We start from the raw sequence: 18,412 nt of genomic DNA, 5'->3' as shown, positions 1-18,412 counted from the left end.
CCAGACAATTCAGCAAATGGCTCTTTTGATGCCTGCATTCTTCGCCCGGCTCGCTCGAGGACGAAGATGTAGTTGCCGAAGGCTGCCGTCGGGCCTTTTTGTTTTTGTGGGCTTTTTTTTCTTGCAATGGCCCGCCCCGAGATCTTGCCTCATGAGGCGTGCAAGTGGCCCCACGTCGGATCGCAACGTGATGACTCGGTAGTGTACTACTTACTATCAGAATGGGCACACATGCACCCTCTGGCGGCTATACGCATCCATAGGCCTGCTTGGTGGTTATGGAGCGAGCACCACATGACGGTAAAAATCCAGTGTTACGTACAAGATTGCTTCCCCGGATTTGCCATGCGAGACATTGAAGGCCCAAAGGACGAGCCCTTTTGGCACTAGACCAATGGCACAATTGGGCCTGACGGCCGGCGCGGAGTTGCCAAGAACCCTTCTGAGCGCATGGCGTAACCAAGTGCGCTCAAGCTAGCCCTATTGCTAATCTCAGACTGGCTCTTGTTGTATACGCAAATAACAGGTTGCCAGAGACATGTAACGTTCCCTTAACATTGCGATCTTCATTGCTAACCACCAAGGCTGCACGTTGGGCCAGCCAGTCGGTCTCGCCGGTATGGCATTCAATGCTTTTTCCCAACCCCCACGCCTCAAATACCAGGTACCTACGTACTCGCACTATTTTTAAGGCACGCTTTGACCGACAAACCCGTCACACGTTCTAGGATGCAATTGGCCGCCTACTACGGGCACTGCAATTCCGCTTTCACCGAGCGCAACACCCAGGCGAAACATCTTGGCCTTGGATACATGTCTCGTAACGACGTTTCCTGTTGGCTGAAACCCGTCCACCGCGGAGATTGGACCACTTAGTCCAACAATGCGATGGTGTAGAGGAGGCCCTTCTCCTGAAATCTGGCCATGTACAACAGCGGGGTACGCAACCAACACTGAGGTAGTGAGATGCGCGGAGGGCGTGTAAGCCACCATGTTTGCTTCTCTTTTGGTGTCTTGCCCCGTCGATATGAATCACATACCCCTTGGTATCTTCCTCGGGGGAAGCAGGGTGCCGTGTGCTAGTACCAATGCATCGCTAACTCTTCCCACCCCCGCAAACATCAAGTCCAGGCTATATGTCGCTACGAGTCGATATTGATATACCCAACGATAGTCGCAGCGAATGAGGTAATGGCATGTGCTACCGAGGTGACTTCCCCGCCTAGCCCGAAAATAATATCGTCCCAGGTGGTAGCATCGACTGGTGGTGGTAGTGGTGGATGATGATGCCCGGTACCTGGCAGAGATCACCGTAGATCTCTTTTTTGCGGGCAAGCTGAGCCGGAGTGCGCGAGCCTGTGTAGTGTAGGTGCGTGCGTGTACGTGTGTACGAGCCTCACTCTCAGCCTTGTGGTACGGTACGCTTGGGGCATGTGGCATCCATTCTCAGCCTCAGCAATGGCAGCTGGAAGAGGCGGCAAACCTACCATTTTCCGAACAAAACCACCGAAAAAGTTTCAAAGAAGCACGACATGGGGCTGGGGGGTGTGGAAGGGGGAGGGGGGGGTCCCCTCCCCTGTCGTACGGGTGTGACTGGGTTCCGTGGAAACTGTTCATGGGCGGCTCCGGATAGAGGTCGTGCCCCGCCTCTCGCCTATGGGTTGGCCAGCCCAAGCAACTCGAGTTGTCAGCAATCAGCGTTAGAGTTCAAGAGGGGTGGACACAACCGATATGCGTCCCCGTAAACCCTGATCGTCGCGAACACCTTGGTGCGCCTAGGAGCAGTAGTGTAGCTGACATGATGTGCGCCATCAGCTGGAGCTTGCCTGCTTACCCTCTGTACATCCTGACTGGCCGACCCAGTCCATGACGATCTCAAAGAGCCAAGAATCCACGACGACGAGGGCACGCGGTCCTACGGCTGTATTTGATGCAGATCGGACGTTGCATGTGGCGCCCCGTCTAGCAGAGTAGTCTCACACTCCCACAAGCATCCGCACACACCCACATCCACACCCGTCACGCAACACGACGGATCTGCGTCGTCATGCACTACCATGGCTGACCGGCAACTGCGCAAATCCTGTGTAGCTGCGCTTGGGGACCGCTGCGCTCAGGGCGTTTGCATCTACTACTACTACAGGTGCGTCGGCCATGATCACTTGCACAGCCTCGCATCGACGTGGGGACTGCATATGCGATGCTGGTCCAGAATCGCGATCCCAGCAACAACCACCCTTCATCTCGAACGTGGGGTCTGACTAGTAATACATTTTGTTGAACTCGTTTACCACGTATCTGAGTATGCATCTACAAGCTTTTGCTCGATGCACTGCAGGCTTGCAACTTAGCCTGCCAAAAATAATCGCCCTTTGGAATATCGCTACACACAACATAGAGAAAAAAAATAAACTCCTCACAGAGCCGAAAGCTGATTACCTTTTCCACCCAGTCCATGCATGCCCAAACCCCCCAATCATAATGTTTTTCATGCACATTTCTTCGTCGTAGCCTTCGTACTGCTTGTATCCAGCAAGCTCAACCCAAATCAAATCACAATGTACTCCCCGTCCACACGATCCATGGCTCTCCTCCATCGGAACGGGTGCTGCACGGTGCTAAAAGGCCCGTTTTGCCTTGGCACGTGGACATCACCATCTGACCACTCGTCGTCCTCACGCCATACCCGCTCTAGCACTTCTAGCCCACTGAGATTGTTGAAGAAGCCGCTCTCACGTTGAATCTCCACGCATCGTTGTCGTACAACTGCGCGGTGCTCGGGATCAACGCACTCTGTGCCCACGATAAACAGTGGCCACAGGAGAAACTTGTTGACGCAGCTCGTCATGCCAATCTGCGAAATGTGATAGAGCCCTTGCGCTACCAAGTTCTGGAAATTCAGTGACGATGGTGGAAGCGTCGGCTGCGCAAGGCGCTCAGTGTAGAGCAGTGCTGCATAGCGGAAGCTCTCGCTAATGTGGAGCAACGCAGCTTGCTCTGGAGACATGACAAGCATCGACGATGTTGCATCGCAGGAATTCGAATGCACTTCTCCAGGTGTCGGAAACTCCCACTCTTGCAGTCGAATCCGCAGATCGTTCCACTCAGTCCAGAACGCAGAGCGAGGATCGTCGCGAGCCGATGCGAAGGGATCGACATGGTCGTTAATAGGCGTGCCCCAACCATTACCGTCCATGTTGTCAAAACTAAAAGAATAAAAATCCTTGACCTTCTTAGGCCGTGGTGATGATGTAGGCGTGTCGTCGTTGTCGCGTACAGGCCGGTTCTGACTGAGAAGGTTGAGCCTTCCAAGCCGAGCAATGAGTTTGAAGAGTCGGCCCTCGCAGCCAGAGTGGTGTTCTAACGCACCCAGATTGGCGCTCAGATTCATCATGTCAAGCGAGTCACCACGGACTTCAATCTCCCGGTCGTTCACCGCTGCCGTCATGACATCGAACCAAGTGAAGAAGGTCTCAATCCATCCGACAAACTCCGACTGGATGCTCCGGTCGCGCAAGCTCAGAAGCTTCTGCACGCCTGCAAGCTGTGTCTTGAACTTTGTGAAGCCGGAGTCGCACACATGAAAGAGACAGAGAATAAGAAGCGTGGCGAGTACAGAATCGTCCTGCGATCCATCAAAGTCGATCAGCTTCTTGTTGAGCAGAGTAATAGAGTTGGCCTTGTAGTGCTTCTCTTCGTCGGTCGCTTCGCCGTGCATCTCGCGCAACTCCTTGGCCGTCATTGACGAGTAGGCATGATCTGGTATCAGTCGTGTGTCGTGGAGCACGCTAACGCGGCGTCCCTCGATACCCCCGCGCATGCGCATGTTGTTCGTGGCCAAAGCGCCAATGGCATTCTGCAGCTCCTCGTTCTGCATGGCCAAGTGTATTATGTGCATCCGGTAGGGGTTCTGTGGGCTGTCAAAAGCCACCAACACCGGGCATATAAATCTGTCGTAGTAGTCCAGGAGGAATAGCATCCGCGGGGAAAGAGGCGAAGCGATGGTAAGACTCTGGGGAATAGAAGTGGTGAGCGACAGTACGTCTTGAGACAGGGGGCCAGAGCCATAGGAAGACATACCCTCCGACGGGAGAAAGGAAAAGCCAGGCTGAAATCCATTGAAATTCGAGCTCATCTCTCCCTCGGTAAAAACATCTTGAAAGACGATAGGGCCCATGCTTTGCTGGGCCGTGCTGACTTCGGGATAGTCTTGTAGACTTTGATCCGAGCTTACACTGGAACTCATGTCATCCCCAGTGGGGAATGAGCGAGGGGCTTCGTTGAGGAAGTAGTTGTCCAGGGAGCCCATGGGGGCGTGGTCGTATGATGGGTAGCGTGGCATCGAGGGGTCTGCAAACGGGTACTCGTCGACTGGGGTGTTTGGGAACTCGCTTGGTGAGGGAAAGTCACTGTCGCTGTAGGTGCCTAGGGAGGCGGATGAAGCCGACATGCCGTTGTCTTCAAAAGGAACATGCAGTGTGGTCTGTAACCGTTGGAGAGGACCTCGATGGGGCTGGTGATGCCTGAACTTGGAAGCCTGTGGGTGCAGGAATTCAAACTGGTCTCGATGTTGCTGCATGGGGAAGCCCATTGGTGTAGAGGGGGTGGGGATGGGTATTGGGCTTGTGGGGCTGAAGTATTGGTATTCCTGTGGCGCCGAGTAGATGGGGCTGGTAGGACTCCTCGGAGAGTGGGCGCCAAAGTCGATACTGGCTCGGTGGCCAAAGTGATGTTGATCTTGGTGGGAACTTGAGGAGACGGATGAGGTGCTAGTTGAAGCAATCGAGTTCATCCGTTGTGTCTTGGGTTCCTGTGTGGCAGTGGAGGGAGGAGACTTTGCAACGGGCAGAGTCATGCCACGAAGCTTTCCACGGCTAGCTACACCGACGCCCCATGTTAGAGTGGTACGGTAACCAGAGCATTCTTTTCCAATCTCAACACACTGTCCACAGTAGGGACGACGTCGATCACACTTGACTTGACGCTTCTTGCAGGCAAAGCAGTCTTCGGTGGCTCCAGTGGCAGGAGCTCTTCTTCTTCGCTTCCTTGGGGCGGCAGCAGCGGAGTTGTTGACTGTGGTAGCAGTGGTGGATGTTGTGGTGGAAGTGTTGGTGGTGGTGCCTTGGACTTTGTCTGCCTCGACGGGCTGGGTGGTGGCGGTAGCGGTAGTGGTGGAGGGAGAAAGGGCCATGGTGGAATAGGTATAAAAGAGGTGGTGTTATTGCGGTACTCTGCAATGTTGCATCTGCAGGATGTGGAGCGAGTATAGTATAGTGGGAGTGGAAACAGAATAGACAAAGACAGCGAGGGGTGCAGTAATGCTCAATGGAGCATAGAAGAAGCGCGTCACGGTGGGTAAGTATTATTTTGGCCTCGACAGGTCTGGGTAAAGGAAGCTTGGTCCCCGTCTGATAAGGTCAGGGCCCTAGCGGACAGGGCTTTGGCATGCCAAGGGAAGAAGGATGCAAAATGCCGCGGCATAGTGAACGCTAGGATATTAAGACCAGAGGTGGTCATCTCGAGAGCGATGTGCATGAAGGATGTGGCCTGCAGGGAGCAGGCCTGGTGCCCGCATGTTCTGGCAGCGGGCGCAAGGCTTTGGGCAGTGGCAACCCCTACCACACCCCACACCGGGACGGCGAATTGCAGCGACGGGGACAGCCAGGTCGGGTTACATCGTGGAAAAATGGTGGCACCCCGGCAGAAGCTTGACGGAGGATGGCGACAGAGGCCTGCTGCAGGACGGAGAGGGCTGGACGCCACGGAGGGTCCACCAATCAGAGCGGCAGCGCCCCCCGATCTGCTACCGGCCGCTAAGGTCGGAGCAGCCAGGGCACGTCAGCCAGTGAGAGGGCACATGGTGCAGACGGGGGTGATGGTGGAGGTGGAGGGGAGGGGGTGAGGGCAAGGTGTTGAGTGGTCTGGCTGGAGGTGCTGCCGGCTGCTGCACCGCCAGCGCGCTGATAGCGTCAGGTCCAGCGCGGCCACTCGGGCGAATGACCTCGCGCAAGCGCTGTCGCGGAGCCGACCGAGGCCAGCCATCGAGTGTGCCGCCGTGTGGACGAAGACGCATCGAAGCCGTGTGGAAGAGGGCGGGTCGACGAGCAGACGCCGCCCGCGGTGAAGCCTTGCGCCAAGCGGGAGGGCGTGAACGGCTGGGCGAGCATACTACTTGCTTAGGCACTTGGGTGGATGGTGGCAGTAGGCGAGGCGGCGAGCGAGTGAGGGAGACGAGACGACGAGACGACGAGACAGCCTCTGGTTCGCCTGCTGGGCTGGCGTGCCGCTCGAGTGGTGCAATTTGAGGCCTGGTGCACGCGAGGGCCCAAAGCGAGACGTGCAACGGCGGGCGCGGATATTGCAATGACATCGAGGACCACGGCGGGCGTGCGGTCGTGTGCATCATGGCATGGTGCAGCGCTGCACGCAATGCCCGGGGGGTGCCATGGAACGGCGGATGGAGCCAGCCCAAGTGGCTGTTTGTCCGCCTGCTGTCCGCCTGCTGTCTGGCAACGACAGGCAGGCAGGCAAGCAGGCAAGCAGGCAAGCAGAGCAGGCTGGCAATTCAAGGCCCGTTGGCGGTGGCCTTGGCACAAACCGCTGTGGTGGGCCCCGGTCGTGATGCCATCCATGATAACAGCCATGCGGGCCTGATGAGAGAGCGATATGACCATCGGCTTTCCGCCCTGCCGCCCTGCCGCCCCCACGGCCACTGGTGCTCTGCATCCACCAACATCATCGTTTTTTTGTCGCTGTCGTCAGGCACAACCAAGTCCCCAAAAAAAACACCATCGCCGGCCACTGCCACCCCGCTCCATGCTTACTCTCCTCTGCGCCGACGTGCTTGCCCCCCCCCCCCCTTGCCCCCTCTCTATCCTTCACCCTGCCACCCTTCACCCATCTCCGTGCAAAACACCGTCGCCCTGGCTCCGGCCCTCGTCCATCCCGCCCGCTGCACGTGTGCCGAAACTCTCTGCTAATAAGCAGCGGGGGGTGGCTAGTAGGCCAAAACAACGTCGTCCCGTCTGTTCCCAGATGCCGTTCGCCAGCCTTGTTCGTCAGCGTCAGCGACAGCGAATTGCGTCTTTTGACCGATTACCATGGTCTGCCTCAGGCTAGTCGCGCAGCCGGGCACGTGAGTGCCAAGGCCCACTTGCATCGGCGACATGCGCTCCTTTGGCATGTTGGCCTCGCTCCACCACTCAACGATTTGTCTCAGGTAACAAGCAACTCCAGACTGCCATCACCTGGTGGCTCTCCCTCCTGCTAGCCAAGCGACCTCTCGCAAACCACTCGTCGCTAGTCGCCCCTTCTGTGCCTGGCCAAATGTCCCTCGTCAATGCGCCTGCCCACCCAAGGCCTCCATACGCGGGGTAGAATATGGGGGGATACGATGCCACAGACCGCGTTTGCCCACTTGACCTGGGCGGGTCTGCCCTGCTACACACTATCTGCTGTATGTCTACTCGCTGCCTCCTCTGACGGCGCGCCTAGCGCTGGTCTGCCCTGCCCTGCCCGCCTGTCGCCCTTCACATAATTATGTACATACATATGTACTCCATGTACTCCATGTACTTAGCATGCACACAACTACATTCCTACGGCCGAGTGTCCACTACTCCTAGTGGGCCCATTGATTACAACGCCACGCCATCACTCTAGATCTTGCAGCTCCAACGCCCGGCTGTTGGAATGACTAGATACGCTGGCACGACAGTCCCGGGCTACCGCATTGCAAAAGACCGCTTGCCACCAGCAACTTGAAACCTAAAATGCTTGGGGGTCGGAGCGCGTCCGTAGCCTGCGACTAGACAAAATGTACCAACTTGTGGCACTAGACTCGTACCGAGCGGGTCACGGTCACCTATTTACAATTCTAATCTCCGCTGAAACAATTCTCCCGGCGCCGTTCACAATCTTAACATTTCGCTTCCCACCGCCAGGTTTGTTTGCACTACGCCCGGTCCGACAACAGACCCTTCAAACAGCTACACAATCACACACCAGCCGAGGCTGAGCATGATGATCAGCATCCCCATGGCCATAGTGGGTGGTCCTCTGGTGGGAACGGGCAGCGTACTAAGCGCAGGATCTTGAACAACCGGCGGTTACAGTAAGAAAGTCAGCCAAAGCTCCGAGGAGCCCTCCTCTATTCTGTTTGTCCACATGCTTCCTGAGCTAGCGGACAACACCATCGATGGGGGGCCCACTGCAAACTGGGCCATGGGCTCCAGCCGCAGTCCTGTCCCAGGGCTGAATGCCTTCGGCTGCCGAAAATGCACATAAGCACATGCGACAAGCTGTCGAAGCGACATACTACCATGTACTAGTAGCAGGGCCAGTCTATTAGCCAGGGTCTGACATACCTACATATGTACCTACTTAAGTACTTGGGCGTGAAGATCCGCTAGATAGGTGCATATGTATGGCTCGTAAAGGGACTATTGGGACACGGCTGATGGCGCTGCAAGTAGTTTCGGCGACTAGCTCAAAGCGCTCTAGCTCCGCCCACCATGCACAGGTAATTTCGACTTCAAAGCGTTCAAGGCTTCGTGTTTTGTGGAAACTGCAATGTCGCCATCGACTGTGTAGTGTGAGCAGGCGGTAGACAGTGGGGACAGTTTGATCAGGCGAACTTGTTCAGGTCAAAACGGAGGCCTCGGTCTCCGCAAATTATGCCTTTACACGCAATTTGACCTCTGCGATGCATCTCAACGACGCAGTTGAAGGGGGATGAGAATATACGACTACACAGTGCACGGAATCGTCTATAACTGCAGTCTGTCAACACGTCAGGCTGCATGGCGCCAGTGGGTTCGGCGGCGGCAATCCATGACACATTACATGTGTGCATACACACAGACGCTGCAAGGCCGTAGGCTGTGGGCGTCGCAGATGCTCTGCCATGGTAGCCATGTGCAACTTCTCCAGTAAGCTTTGGAGGGCATGGGGCAGAGGGACTCGGGAGAGTGACACATGGCCCATGCGCAAGCTCGCTCCACCTCGCCTCGGTGAAAGCATCCCCGCAAACATCAACCCCACAAACAGTTTAACAGCTATGCACGTCATTGCATCTTTTTTTTTTGCCTGACCCAATACAAGTGTTGATACCTCGCCGTTTCTCTCATGTCTTCCAAATTTCTCTGCCTCCGCTCTGCGCGTCTTGCTGCGCGCTATCCGTGCCATCGACGAGCCTTTGCCTCAGCCGCCTCTAGCCGCGCCGACCACGTTCGCATCGTAGAAGTTGGGCCACGCGATGGATTACAAAATGAGAAGCAGACAGTGCCGCTGGCTACCAAGATAGACTTGGTAGAGAGGCTGGCAAAGACCGGGTTGACGACCATCGAAGCCGGCTCTTTCGTTGCGCCAAAATGGGTGCCGCAGGTGAGAAAGAAGCGTCTTGAAAATTGCTCAAGCTTTGCTGACTGTGAAGCCAGATGGCCAATTCGGCAGAGATACTTGAACACGTCCTTTCCCGTCCCCCTCCATCGCCGCGACCAATCACATACCAATGGCTTCTGCCAAACGTCAAAGGACTCGACAACTTCCTCTCCACCTGGCAATCCAAGTCCCAGCCTGGCCAAGATGCATACCCAACGCCCCCACCTTCTCCAGGACCGGATAATGGATCAGTTTCGAACGCATCCTTCCAGACTGAAGCATCAGGTTCGCCATCAGAACCTAGACACGAAGTCTCAATTTTCACAGCGGCGACCGAGTCTTTTTCTCAGAAGAATACAAATTGCTCCATAGCAGAATCACTGAAGCGTTTTGAGCCAATAATGGCCAAAGCAAAGGAAATGAACCTAAATGTGCGCGCGTACATTTCGGTCGCACTCGGTTGCCCATACGAAGGTCCAAATGTCGATCCTCACAAAGTGGCAGAACTGGCTGTGAGTCTACTGGAGATGGGCGCCGACGAGATTTCAGTAGGAGACACTACGGGCATGGGTACTGCGCCTAAGACGATGGAGCTTCTGAAAACACTAAACGCTGCTGGCATCGACAAGAACGATCTTGCACTCCATTTCCATGACACATACGGCCAGGCGCTAGTCAACTCGGTCGTAGCTCTTGAGCATGGAATTCGCACTTTTGATGCGGCAGTGGGTGGTCTTGGAGGCTGTCCGTATAGCCCCGGTGCAACTGGAAATGTGGCCACGGAAGATCTTGTGCACTGCCTTCATAGCCTGGGAGCGAACACTGGTGTGGATATTGAGAGGCTTGCAGAAGTAGGCCAGTGGATTTCTGAGGAGTTGGGAAGACCAAACGAAAGTAGAGCTGGCAAGGCCACCTTGGCCAAGTTACGAAGAGCAGCGTAGAAATTTGAGCATATTAGATGAATGTAGAAAAGATCTTGTTTCATCTAGGACATGACTAGTATTCCATCCTGGAGCCTGTCTCTTTTATATCAATCGTTTCATCTTATGTTTATATCAGATCTATGCTCTTTTATAGAAATGGGGGGTTACATCTTAAGCATATCTATACCAACCAAGACATGACTTATTGTATTTTCTTTTCCTTGAAGAATTAGCAAGCAAATGCGTTAGCCGTGGATAATCAACAAACTCTGGAAGTAACATACACACACTGCGAGCGCCAGACTTGAAAGAAGAGAACAGATAATCTAACACTGATACCGAAAGATTATTTGTATGCTCGAAGTTTGGTTTAGCTATAAGAGAAGTAGATATTAGTAAAATGTGAAAAGGCACGTTGATGTATCTTCATGTTTTTTGCCCTTGGGTTCCTGCGGTGTAACTCGACCCATTTCCCTTTTTGAAATAAATACCACTCAAGCTCCATGCCTTTGCAATGGCAAAATCGCTCTTTACTATTATAATATACCTGCATCTCTTACATTTAAAACATGTGTACATACCGGTATTTTCTTTTTTCATCCCCTTTTTTTTGTGCTGGGGGCCCACGATAAAAAAAAATAGAGCCGATATCTGACAATGTATCTCAGCACTACCTTTACTGGTCAGACTCTAACCTCGTTTGCACCTCTCCCGGGAGCCCTATTAGTCCCTATTCTCACTCATCTTCGTCATATCTGACTTGGGCACTGTAGATACAAACCCTAATGGAACACTACATTAGCTCGATAGCTGCGTTCGTCTATCGTGAATACAGACTGTTTGAACCTTACTGGGCTATTGGTTTACCCCTCCCTTACCCGGTTATTTCGATTCCATTGACATGTCATGTTTATCACGCTCTCTTGTATGTCTAGAATTGAGATGGGGCTGAATAGTTGGTAAACTGTCTCGCTGTAAGATCGTTTTCATGCTGTTCATGTTTCCTGTTGGCTGGTATGCATAACAGGTTCGTTCAATAATTTCCTCTCGGTGCTAGGAATGTCTGCCAGCAGCGTGGGAAGAATCTAAGCACAGAAGGGGGCGTTGAGAACGTTTGTAGACTAGAGTCAAATAGATTGTTGTTGTTTTTTGGATTAATCGCGCGTTTGGTAGGAGAGAGACAAGTGGTGTGTTTATATTGTAGCATGTTGTACAAGTTATTGCTGTGGCGGTAACCGTAGGATATTAACAAAGTATGAATTGTTGATAGGATGACTAGAAAGTATTTTAGTGGTTAAAGAATAGGTTACACCACTTGGCCGAGCATAAATGAGGCTTTAAGCTCATGAAGAGGCACTTTGCGCTAGTAGATATACGACCCAGTTCTTTTGAATACTTCGCTAAGGGAAGCCTCTATACCGATATCTATCTGTCTACGACATGTGATTCCTTCTCTTTGCTTAAATATACATTCACAATTTCCTTTGCATCAACGCGGTCAAAAATAACAATTAAGATTCAGCCCATGCGAGAACATGAACGCTCCATTGCTGATATAGTGGGTCTGGATCCATTTAAGCTGTTCACTAGTGAACTCTGCAGGGTCATCAAATTCGTCCTCGTCATAATCGTAGTCGGACCCTTCTTCGTTCGCAATTTCTCCATAAATACCCTTTTCACGCATGAGTTCCCGCAGTATCAATCTGCCCTTTTCGCAGTCCTCATCATTGTAGATATTGAGATCATGTTTACTAAGGAAAGTGCTCTCATTGTCCCAGCAACATTCAAGGAACCTTCTCTCGAATTCTGTGTACGGTGGATTGGTGTCTGTGACCGGCGAACTGGCGCCAGTGGTGCGTTCTAGTATTGATTGCAAGTCTTCGAGATGATCCCCACCTGGACGATCTAGCCCATTTTTGCTCTTCGCTGGGTTCCCAATAACATTTTCGCCCTTTACTGTGCATCCAATAACAGCTGAGCATGTACATTCCGTTCTTTCGAAGTACACTCGGACCCAGTTTCGGACCGCCAGGCTGGTTTCTGACTTTGACACTGTAGAACGGCGCATTAGGTTCAAAGTACGCCATGTTGTTGCAATCGCTGTCACTGATCGTCCCCTTTGCCTCTTCGCTAGGATAAATTTGTACACGATGACCATCAAGGTCCAGTGTGTCTCCAATGACGTTGCAGATGGAATCAGGCACATGCAAGACCTTCTTCAGATGCAGAAAACCGTGGTCAGATACACCAAACTGATTTGTTAAGCGTTCGGTGGGAACCTCCACAGTGCCAACTCCCAATATAGGCAGATATCTAGGGGAACAGAACAGAGAATATTTGATCTGAGAAGTAAAAGGAGTGTAAGTCTTGAACCAGCCTCGATCTTTCGCCACGCTGCTTAGTGTTAGTAGCGCGCTTGTCTAAGTGGCTGGCCTATGCTCTGCTCACTGGACGTTGGAGGCCCGATGCAGGTAGGTCCAATCTAAACAAACTGGCGTACTATCATTAGTAGCCATCTTTATGCGTAAAATTCCCAACAAGAGGTGTGTTAGTGAGTACGTAGGCAAGTGCCAAGACGACGCAAACGAAACAACGCCATGCGGTGTCACATGTCACGTGATACAAATCAGCACTACGCCTCTTTAAACACCGCTCGGGTGTAAGGACCCGTCTAAGGAAAGGCTGAACGACTGCATAGTCAGTTGAGCGCCATTGAAACTGTGTAGATTTAGTATTGTTATTGAATTCGTTCTAGTCTTTTCCTTGCTTACCACTTGTCGAATGTCGTGGGTCTTCGTTACATGGCTAGGCGTTATCTAAAGACAGATATTCCTAACATATGAGTATACCAGGCCGGATACATTACTTAGGTAAAGTGTGGAGGGCGGTATAAGTGCTATAAACTAGGGCGGTAGTACGGGATACGGGTTGCATACTGACATGCAAGTTCTAAGGATGACTAGGCAAATGGATAAAGTACAAGGATGACATATGTGAAAAGTGAATTTAAAAGAGAAAGCTAGGAAGAGTTGAGTTCTTAGTTTCTCTCTTGGCCTTTGGGCGAGTTAAGCTTCGCATGTTGCTTCCTCGTTTCACAGCGACCAAACACCTTAGAATTGGGTTTGTATCGAACTCTATGCTCATAGTGTTGGTTATAGCAAAGGTAGCTAATTAACCTCCAGTATTTGGGAAAAAAAGTACTGTTAATTACGTAGAGATGTCATATCGCAACACGGTAAGTTCAGTTTAGCCTCGTCGTGCCTCGCAATATCCATCTCCAATTTAAGCTATAGGTAAGGAATGCCAGCGTATTAAAACTTATATGAACATTTTTTTTTCCAACAAACTTTTTGAAGCGGAAAGATAGCTATGATCGATTAACTCAAAAGAATCATGCAAAATATGACGGTAACGTCCGAATGTGCTTCTCTTTTGAAAGAAACCTTCATCTAAGTATGTAGAAACTATCAAGCAAAATGGATGCAAAATGTCGGATGAAATCATGAACGCGAGTCTCCCGAAATGTTTCTTTGATTTGGGAGGAAAGATTGCCTTAATAGGATGGATTGATTCTCAGCACTTGACTGGTGTTGCTACTACTTACTGCGACAAGTGTTATAAGTGTGTGCTATGGGAATATTGCAATACGTTATTTTGTCACATGAAAAGTTTGGAATGCTTTTTTCTCCTGTTGAGAGATTTAGAGTGCTAATCAGTGTGGGTTTATTACTTTAGAAATCTTATTAATAGCCTAAAAGAAAATATGTCTATAAGTGCTGATAAGCTCCATAACAGATGCAGGAAATAGGCACGGTCAGGTAAATAGTTCAAAAGATTTGGTTTAATATTGGCAACTGGAATATGGTAATACGATGGCCCGTTTTCATGATCTCCACTTTGGCACAAATTTTGGTTGACCAAGCCACCATGGAGGTCGGCATGAAGAGATGCAGAAGACAACGATATATAAGCTTCATTGTGGTTGCCCAGTTGAATGAGTAGTTAGAGCGATAGCAGCCGAATTTTGATCAAATCAAACGCCCATAGCAAACCGTACTAGTATTGCTGAGAATAGCTTCTAGCTTTGCAAACAATCAAGTCTGAATGATGAGAAGAGCATGGACTACTATCCTACACTGAAAACAAGTATTACTATCTACCATGGAGTGGAGGGCATGAGTATGGAAGATTTTCTTACGATGGTGCACATGAAATTGGTCGGACATGATCCAGGCGGAGATGTATGGTTGAAGCTACTGCTCATGACCTGATCTTGCATGACACTATTATGCATCGTTGCCTTTGTAACCATACTACGACGGTACCTGATTAGCTGATGTAAAATTGTTGAAACGCTAAAATTCAACGCAGTTGGTAATTTGTAATTGGTGCATTGTCGGTGGATCGAAGACCAATGGTGCACAGCGCAAATGCTTCATCTGCTCAGCTTGACATTGCATATATGTAATGCATAAAAGGGTCGCAGCTGCCAAACGATGATTTACACCGCTCCAGTAGACGCACAACATCTTGAGTCGCTGCAGCAGTGCCTGGCAAGGCTAGCTCGGTGTGCTGGCACGGCAGCCCTCTGGCGCAAGATATTTGGCGCGGATCGGCCGTGCGTGTGACGACACGGGCAGCCTCGAGGGGGTTGATACTGGCCAACAAGATGTCTAGGTTGAAGTTAAGGTTTGATAGCCAAGTGCGCCTCGGAGCAGTCACAAAGATTGGTGTAAACATGATGGGGAGGGTAGTTAGCGTCACGACACAGCGTGAGGATTGTTTGGTACGGTATGTATGACAACAGTTCGCATGGCGCTTGCGGGTCGAAAGACGTCGATCACCGCATGGTTGGCGGATGAATCGGCACACAATGAAAAAAAGTAGCTCGCATGCATAGAAGGGTTGCGACATGGTGATATCAGCCTGTGCAGCCCAGTGTCGAGACGGGTTGGGCAGTTGAGTGGGATGACGGGTGGCTGCATGCAGGGGCATCGGCCTGCATTACCTCACCTGCGAGAGTGTGGCGCTTTGTGGCGCCGCCATCTTGAGGCTTGTGGAGTGTCCAGGGGACAGTCAACGGAGAGAGACTCGAGACAGGCAGTGGTCCCTGAGCAGGTGACGTTAGGGGCAGCAAAAACAGGATGATAGCAAGCGCAGACTCGGCAGCGTGGCTAGACTCTCTGGTCGGGTTGACTTTTGACCACCATGACGTTGGTTGGGCGGGACGAAAGAGAAAAGCAGGGTTCAAACTAGCCGTGGCTTGGAGTGACGCACGGGCTCCGAGATCGACATGACTTATGTCCTTACAAGGCAGCCCAGCATGGCGGTGCGCTTCATCACGTGACAAAAATACTCGGACTGCGTCATCGCCAGACAGATCTTCGACACACACATAAATCCTTTCGCCCTGATGCCTCACTTGGCCTGATCCCTCATCCTCCCACACCCTGCATACTACACCTACACCCTAAAACAACGCTCGCCCTTTGCCTCTCCACACCCGACAACCGCAACCATGGGCCTCGGTGGTGCTGCTTTGAAGTTTGGCTCGACCGCCATCTATGCTCTCGAGTTCTGCTGCGCTGCAATCGTCCTTGGCATTTACAGCTACTTCCTCGCTGTACAGGCTGACCGCGATGTCAACATTCCAGTCTGGCAACAGGCCGTCACTGGTCTCTCCGGTGCCGTCGTCCTTTACACCATCTTTGCTGTCTTGTTGACTTGCTGCATTGGTGGAAAGGTAAGAATTCTAAACCCTATCACTCAGGATTGTGTACTGACTATTGGATAGACAATGTTTGCCATGCTTGCAATTCTCTTCAACATCCTTTGCTGCGGTGCCATGATTGCCATCGCCGTTCTGACTCGTGATGGTGCATCCAGCTGCTCTGGCAATGTAAAGACCCCTCTTGGCAACGGTCCTGCACGCTCCAAGCAAGGCTTTGGCTCCAACGGCCAGGGCAACCAGATCACCTACTCTGCTTCTCTGGGCACCACCTGCAGGCTCAACACTGCCTGCTTTGCCGTCGCCATCATCGGTGCCTTCCTCTTTTTGCTCAGCGCCCTCCTTCAGGTAGCCCTCATGCGCCACCACAAGAAGGAAAAGCGCTTCGGTCCCGGCCCTTCCAACGGCTACACCAAGGGCTCCGGCATGAAGTTCTGGCAGCGCAAGAAGGCTCACAGGACCACTGGCAGCCGTGACCCTGAGGTTGCTGCCGTGCCTGCTGCCACTGGTGGACTTGCTGCTCCTAATGGTACCCACGACTACCGCCCCAGCCACGATACTGCCTACACTGGCTCAACTGTCGCATCTCCCAACGCCGGCTATGACAGCCACAAGCCTGTTGGCTCTGGCTACCACACCGCCCCTACTAGCAACTACGCTATCAACGGTAACACTGCTACCTACGGAAACACCGCTACCAACTATTAAGCGAAATAAATACATCAAATACCGGATGTCAGCGTCGCTCTAGACTCATTAGTCAACGTGCTTTTCAGCACAAATTTTCCTTAACTGTACTTAACGACTTTGACGCATTACACTATACCACACGTAGGCGGAGATTGAATTGGAATACATGGCGGCAGAATTGAATAGCCGATGTAAACTTGTATGATAGGGCGATACGATATCTAATAATTAATGACAATATCCACACAACGATGCCATGATTTCTCATTATGATGATGATACTGCAAGACTGCGAACCAATGCATTTGCACAACCTGTGACAAAGAGGAAGCGAGATATTATCCTGGAGTGCTTCGAGTTTTACCCAATCCTGGCGTTTTCATATTGGTATTCAACGAATTATTTTACAATAGTTCGATGTTCACTTTTCGAGCTCGAAAACAATACACGATATTCAGTCTGCACGGTGTTCATCTGGTGGATTGTCGGAGCCACTCAGCGCGTGGCTGAATAATCCAATTAACGTCATACTTTGTTTCGCCCGAGTTCGCGAAACTTTCCGTCTCTCATCTTCGCACCCTACCATTGCGACAATACACACTACCTGCTACATACAACACCTGGATTTATCCCTAGCAATGACCTCAAGCACAATTCCTCGCTCTGCTCTGCGCGCCCTTTCGCGCGCTGCGCCTTTGCGAAGCACAGCGCCACGCATTGCCACAAGATGCATGCACCAACGATCATCGCCCATCACAACCTCACAGCTTCAACATAGACCAACAGCGCAACAATGGACACGGAAAGTAGCTGCGCCTTCCACGGTCGTTGCACGTCGAACAATGTTCATCCAAACCGAGCCAACGCCAAACGCCGATGTATGCATGCCCCGCCTTGTTCCACTACCGTTCTCCTACTGACAGCGGCCAGGCATTGAAATTCAATCCCAACCAGCGAGTTCTTCCTGAAACAATATCGTCGCCTTTCCTCGAATATCTAAACCCGCGCTCGACTCTCGCACCCCCACATCCTTCTCCGCTAGCGGCCCAACTACTCAACATCGACGGCGTAACGAGCGTCTTCTTTGGCGCAGATTACATTACCGTAACAAAAGACTCGGCAACGCCATGGAGTCACATCAAGCCTGAGGTATTCGCTATCATTACCGAATTCATGACATCTGGATCACCAATTGTCAACACCGTGGCTGCGAAAGCTGGAGAACAAGGTCAAGGTGGTCAAGAAGCCGACAGTCTGGCCTACGATGAGAACGATGACGAAGTAGTTGGAATGATCAAGGAGCTGCTCGAGACGCGCGTCCGGCCCGCGATCCAAGAGGATGGTGGTGACATTGAATTCCGGGGCTTCAACGACGGCCAGGTTCTCTTGAAGCTGCGCGGTGCGTGCCGGACTTGCGATTCGAGTACAGTAACGTTGAAGAACGGAATTGAGAGCATGCTGATGCATTACATTGAAGAAGTCAAGGGGGTACAACAGGTTTTGGATCAGGAAGAAGAGATTGCAATGAAGGAGTTTGCCAAGTTTGAGGAGAAGTTGAGACAGCAAAAGGGCGAGGATGCAGTCAAGGGCACGGTTGGCAAGGGCAGTTTGGATTATGTCGAGTAAGTTGGCGCGTGAAGAGGAGTAGACGATGGGAGATGATGTTCAACCGATACCAATGCATTCATTT

The 18,412-nt window shown here is 51.7% G+C and overlaps 6 protein-coding genes across 6 annotated transcripts; 4 read left to right on the top strand and 2 right to left on the bottom strand.

The window, feature by feature from the left end:
• Positions 1-2,548: 2,548 nt before the first annotated feature.
• On the bottom strand, positions 2,549-5,191 carry COCVIDRAFT_34721 (hypothetical protein; the record flags this gene model as incomplete). The annotated part of the gene is made up of 1 exon (XM_014704736.1): positions 2,549-5,191. One exon carries the CDS (start codon positions 5,189-5,191, stop codon positions 2,549-2,551), a length of 2,643 nt encoding a protein of 880 aa, XP_014560222.1.
• A 3,935-nt stretch (positions 5,192-9,126) lies between these two features.
• On the top strand, positions 9,127-10,322 carry COCVIDRAFT_13028 (hypothetical protein; the record flags this gene model as incomplete). The annotated part of the gene is made up of 2 exons (XM_014704643.1): positions 9,127-9,384; positions 9,438-10,322. 2 exons carry the CDS (start codon positions 9,127-9,129, stop codon positions 10,320-10,322), a joined length of 1,143 nt encoding a protein of 380 aa, XP_014560129.1.
• Positions 10,323-11,802: 1,480 nt separating this feature from the next.
• Positions 11,803-12,820, bottom strand: COCVIDRAFT_34719 (hypothetical protein; the record flags this gene model as incomplete). The annotated part of the gene is made up of 3 exons (XM_014704735.1): positions 11,803-12,209; positions 12,247-12,698; positions 12,753-12,820. 3 exons carry the CDS (start codon positions 12,818-12,820, stop codon positions 11,803-11,805), a joined length of 927 nt encoding a protein of 308 aa, XP_014560221.1.
• A 971-nt stretch (positions 12,821-13,791) lies between these two features.
• Positions 13,792-14,756, top strand: COCVIDRAFT_13026 (hypothetical protein; the record flags this gene model as incomplete). The annotated part of the gene is made up of 4 exons (XM_014704642.1): positions 13,792-13,925; positions 14,089-14,122; positions 14,387-14,545; positions 14,676-14,756. The coding sequence occupies 4 exons, from the start codon at positions 13,792-13,794 to the stop codon at positions 14,754-14,756; spliced, it is 408 nt and encodes a 135-aa protein (XP_014560128.1).
• A 1,066-nt stretch (positions 14,757-15,822) lies between these two features.
• COCVIDRAFT_13025 (hypothetical protein) lies at positions 15,823-16,740 on the top strand (the record flags this gene model as incomplete). Its single annotated transcript, XM_014704641.1, has 2 exons — positions 15,823-16,047; positions 16,099-16,740. 2 exons carry the CDS (start codon positions 15,823-15,825, stop codon positions 16,738-16,740), a joined length of 867 nt encoding a protein of 288 aa, XP_014560127.1.
• Positions 16,741-17,564: 824 nt separating this feature from the next.
• On the top strand, positions 17,565-18,348 carry COCVIDRAFT_13024 (hypothetical protein; the record flags this gene model as incomplete). Its single annotated transcript, XM_014704640.1, has 2 exons — positions 17,565-17,600; positions 17,653-18,348. The coding sequence occupies 2 exons, from the start codon at positions 17,565-17,567 to the stop codon at positions 18,346-18,348; spliced, it is 732 nt and encodes a 243-aa protein (XP_014560126.1).
• Positions 18,349-18,412: the final 64 nt, after the last annotated feature.

Source organism: Bipolaris victoriae, assembly GCF_000527765.1.
Source record: "Bipolaris victoriae FI3 unplaced genomic scaffold scaffold_13, whole genome shotgun sequence".
Taxonomy (NCBI): Eukaryota; Fungi; Ascomycota; class Dothideomycetes; order Pleosporales; family Pleosporaceae; genus Bipolaris; species Bipolaris victoriae.
The sequence above is the reverse complement of the archived record's forward strand: the minus strand, read 5'-3'. Positions and strand labels throughout refer to the sequence as shown.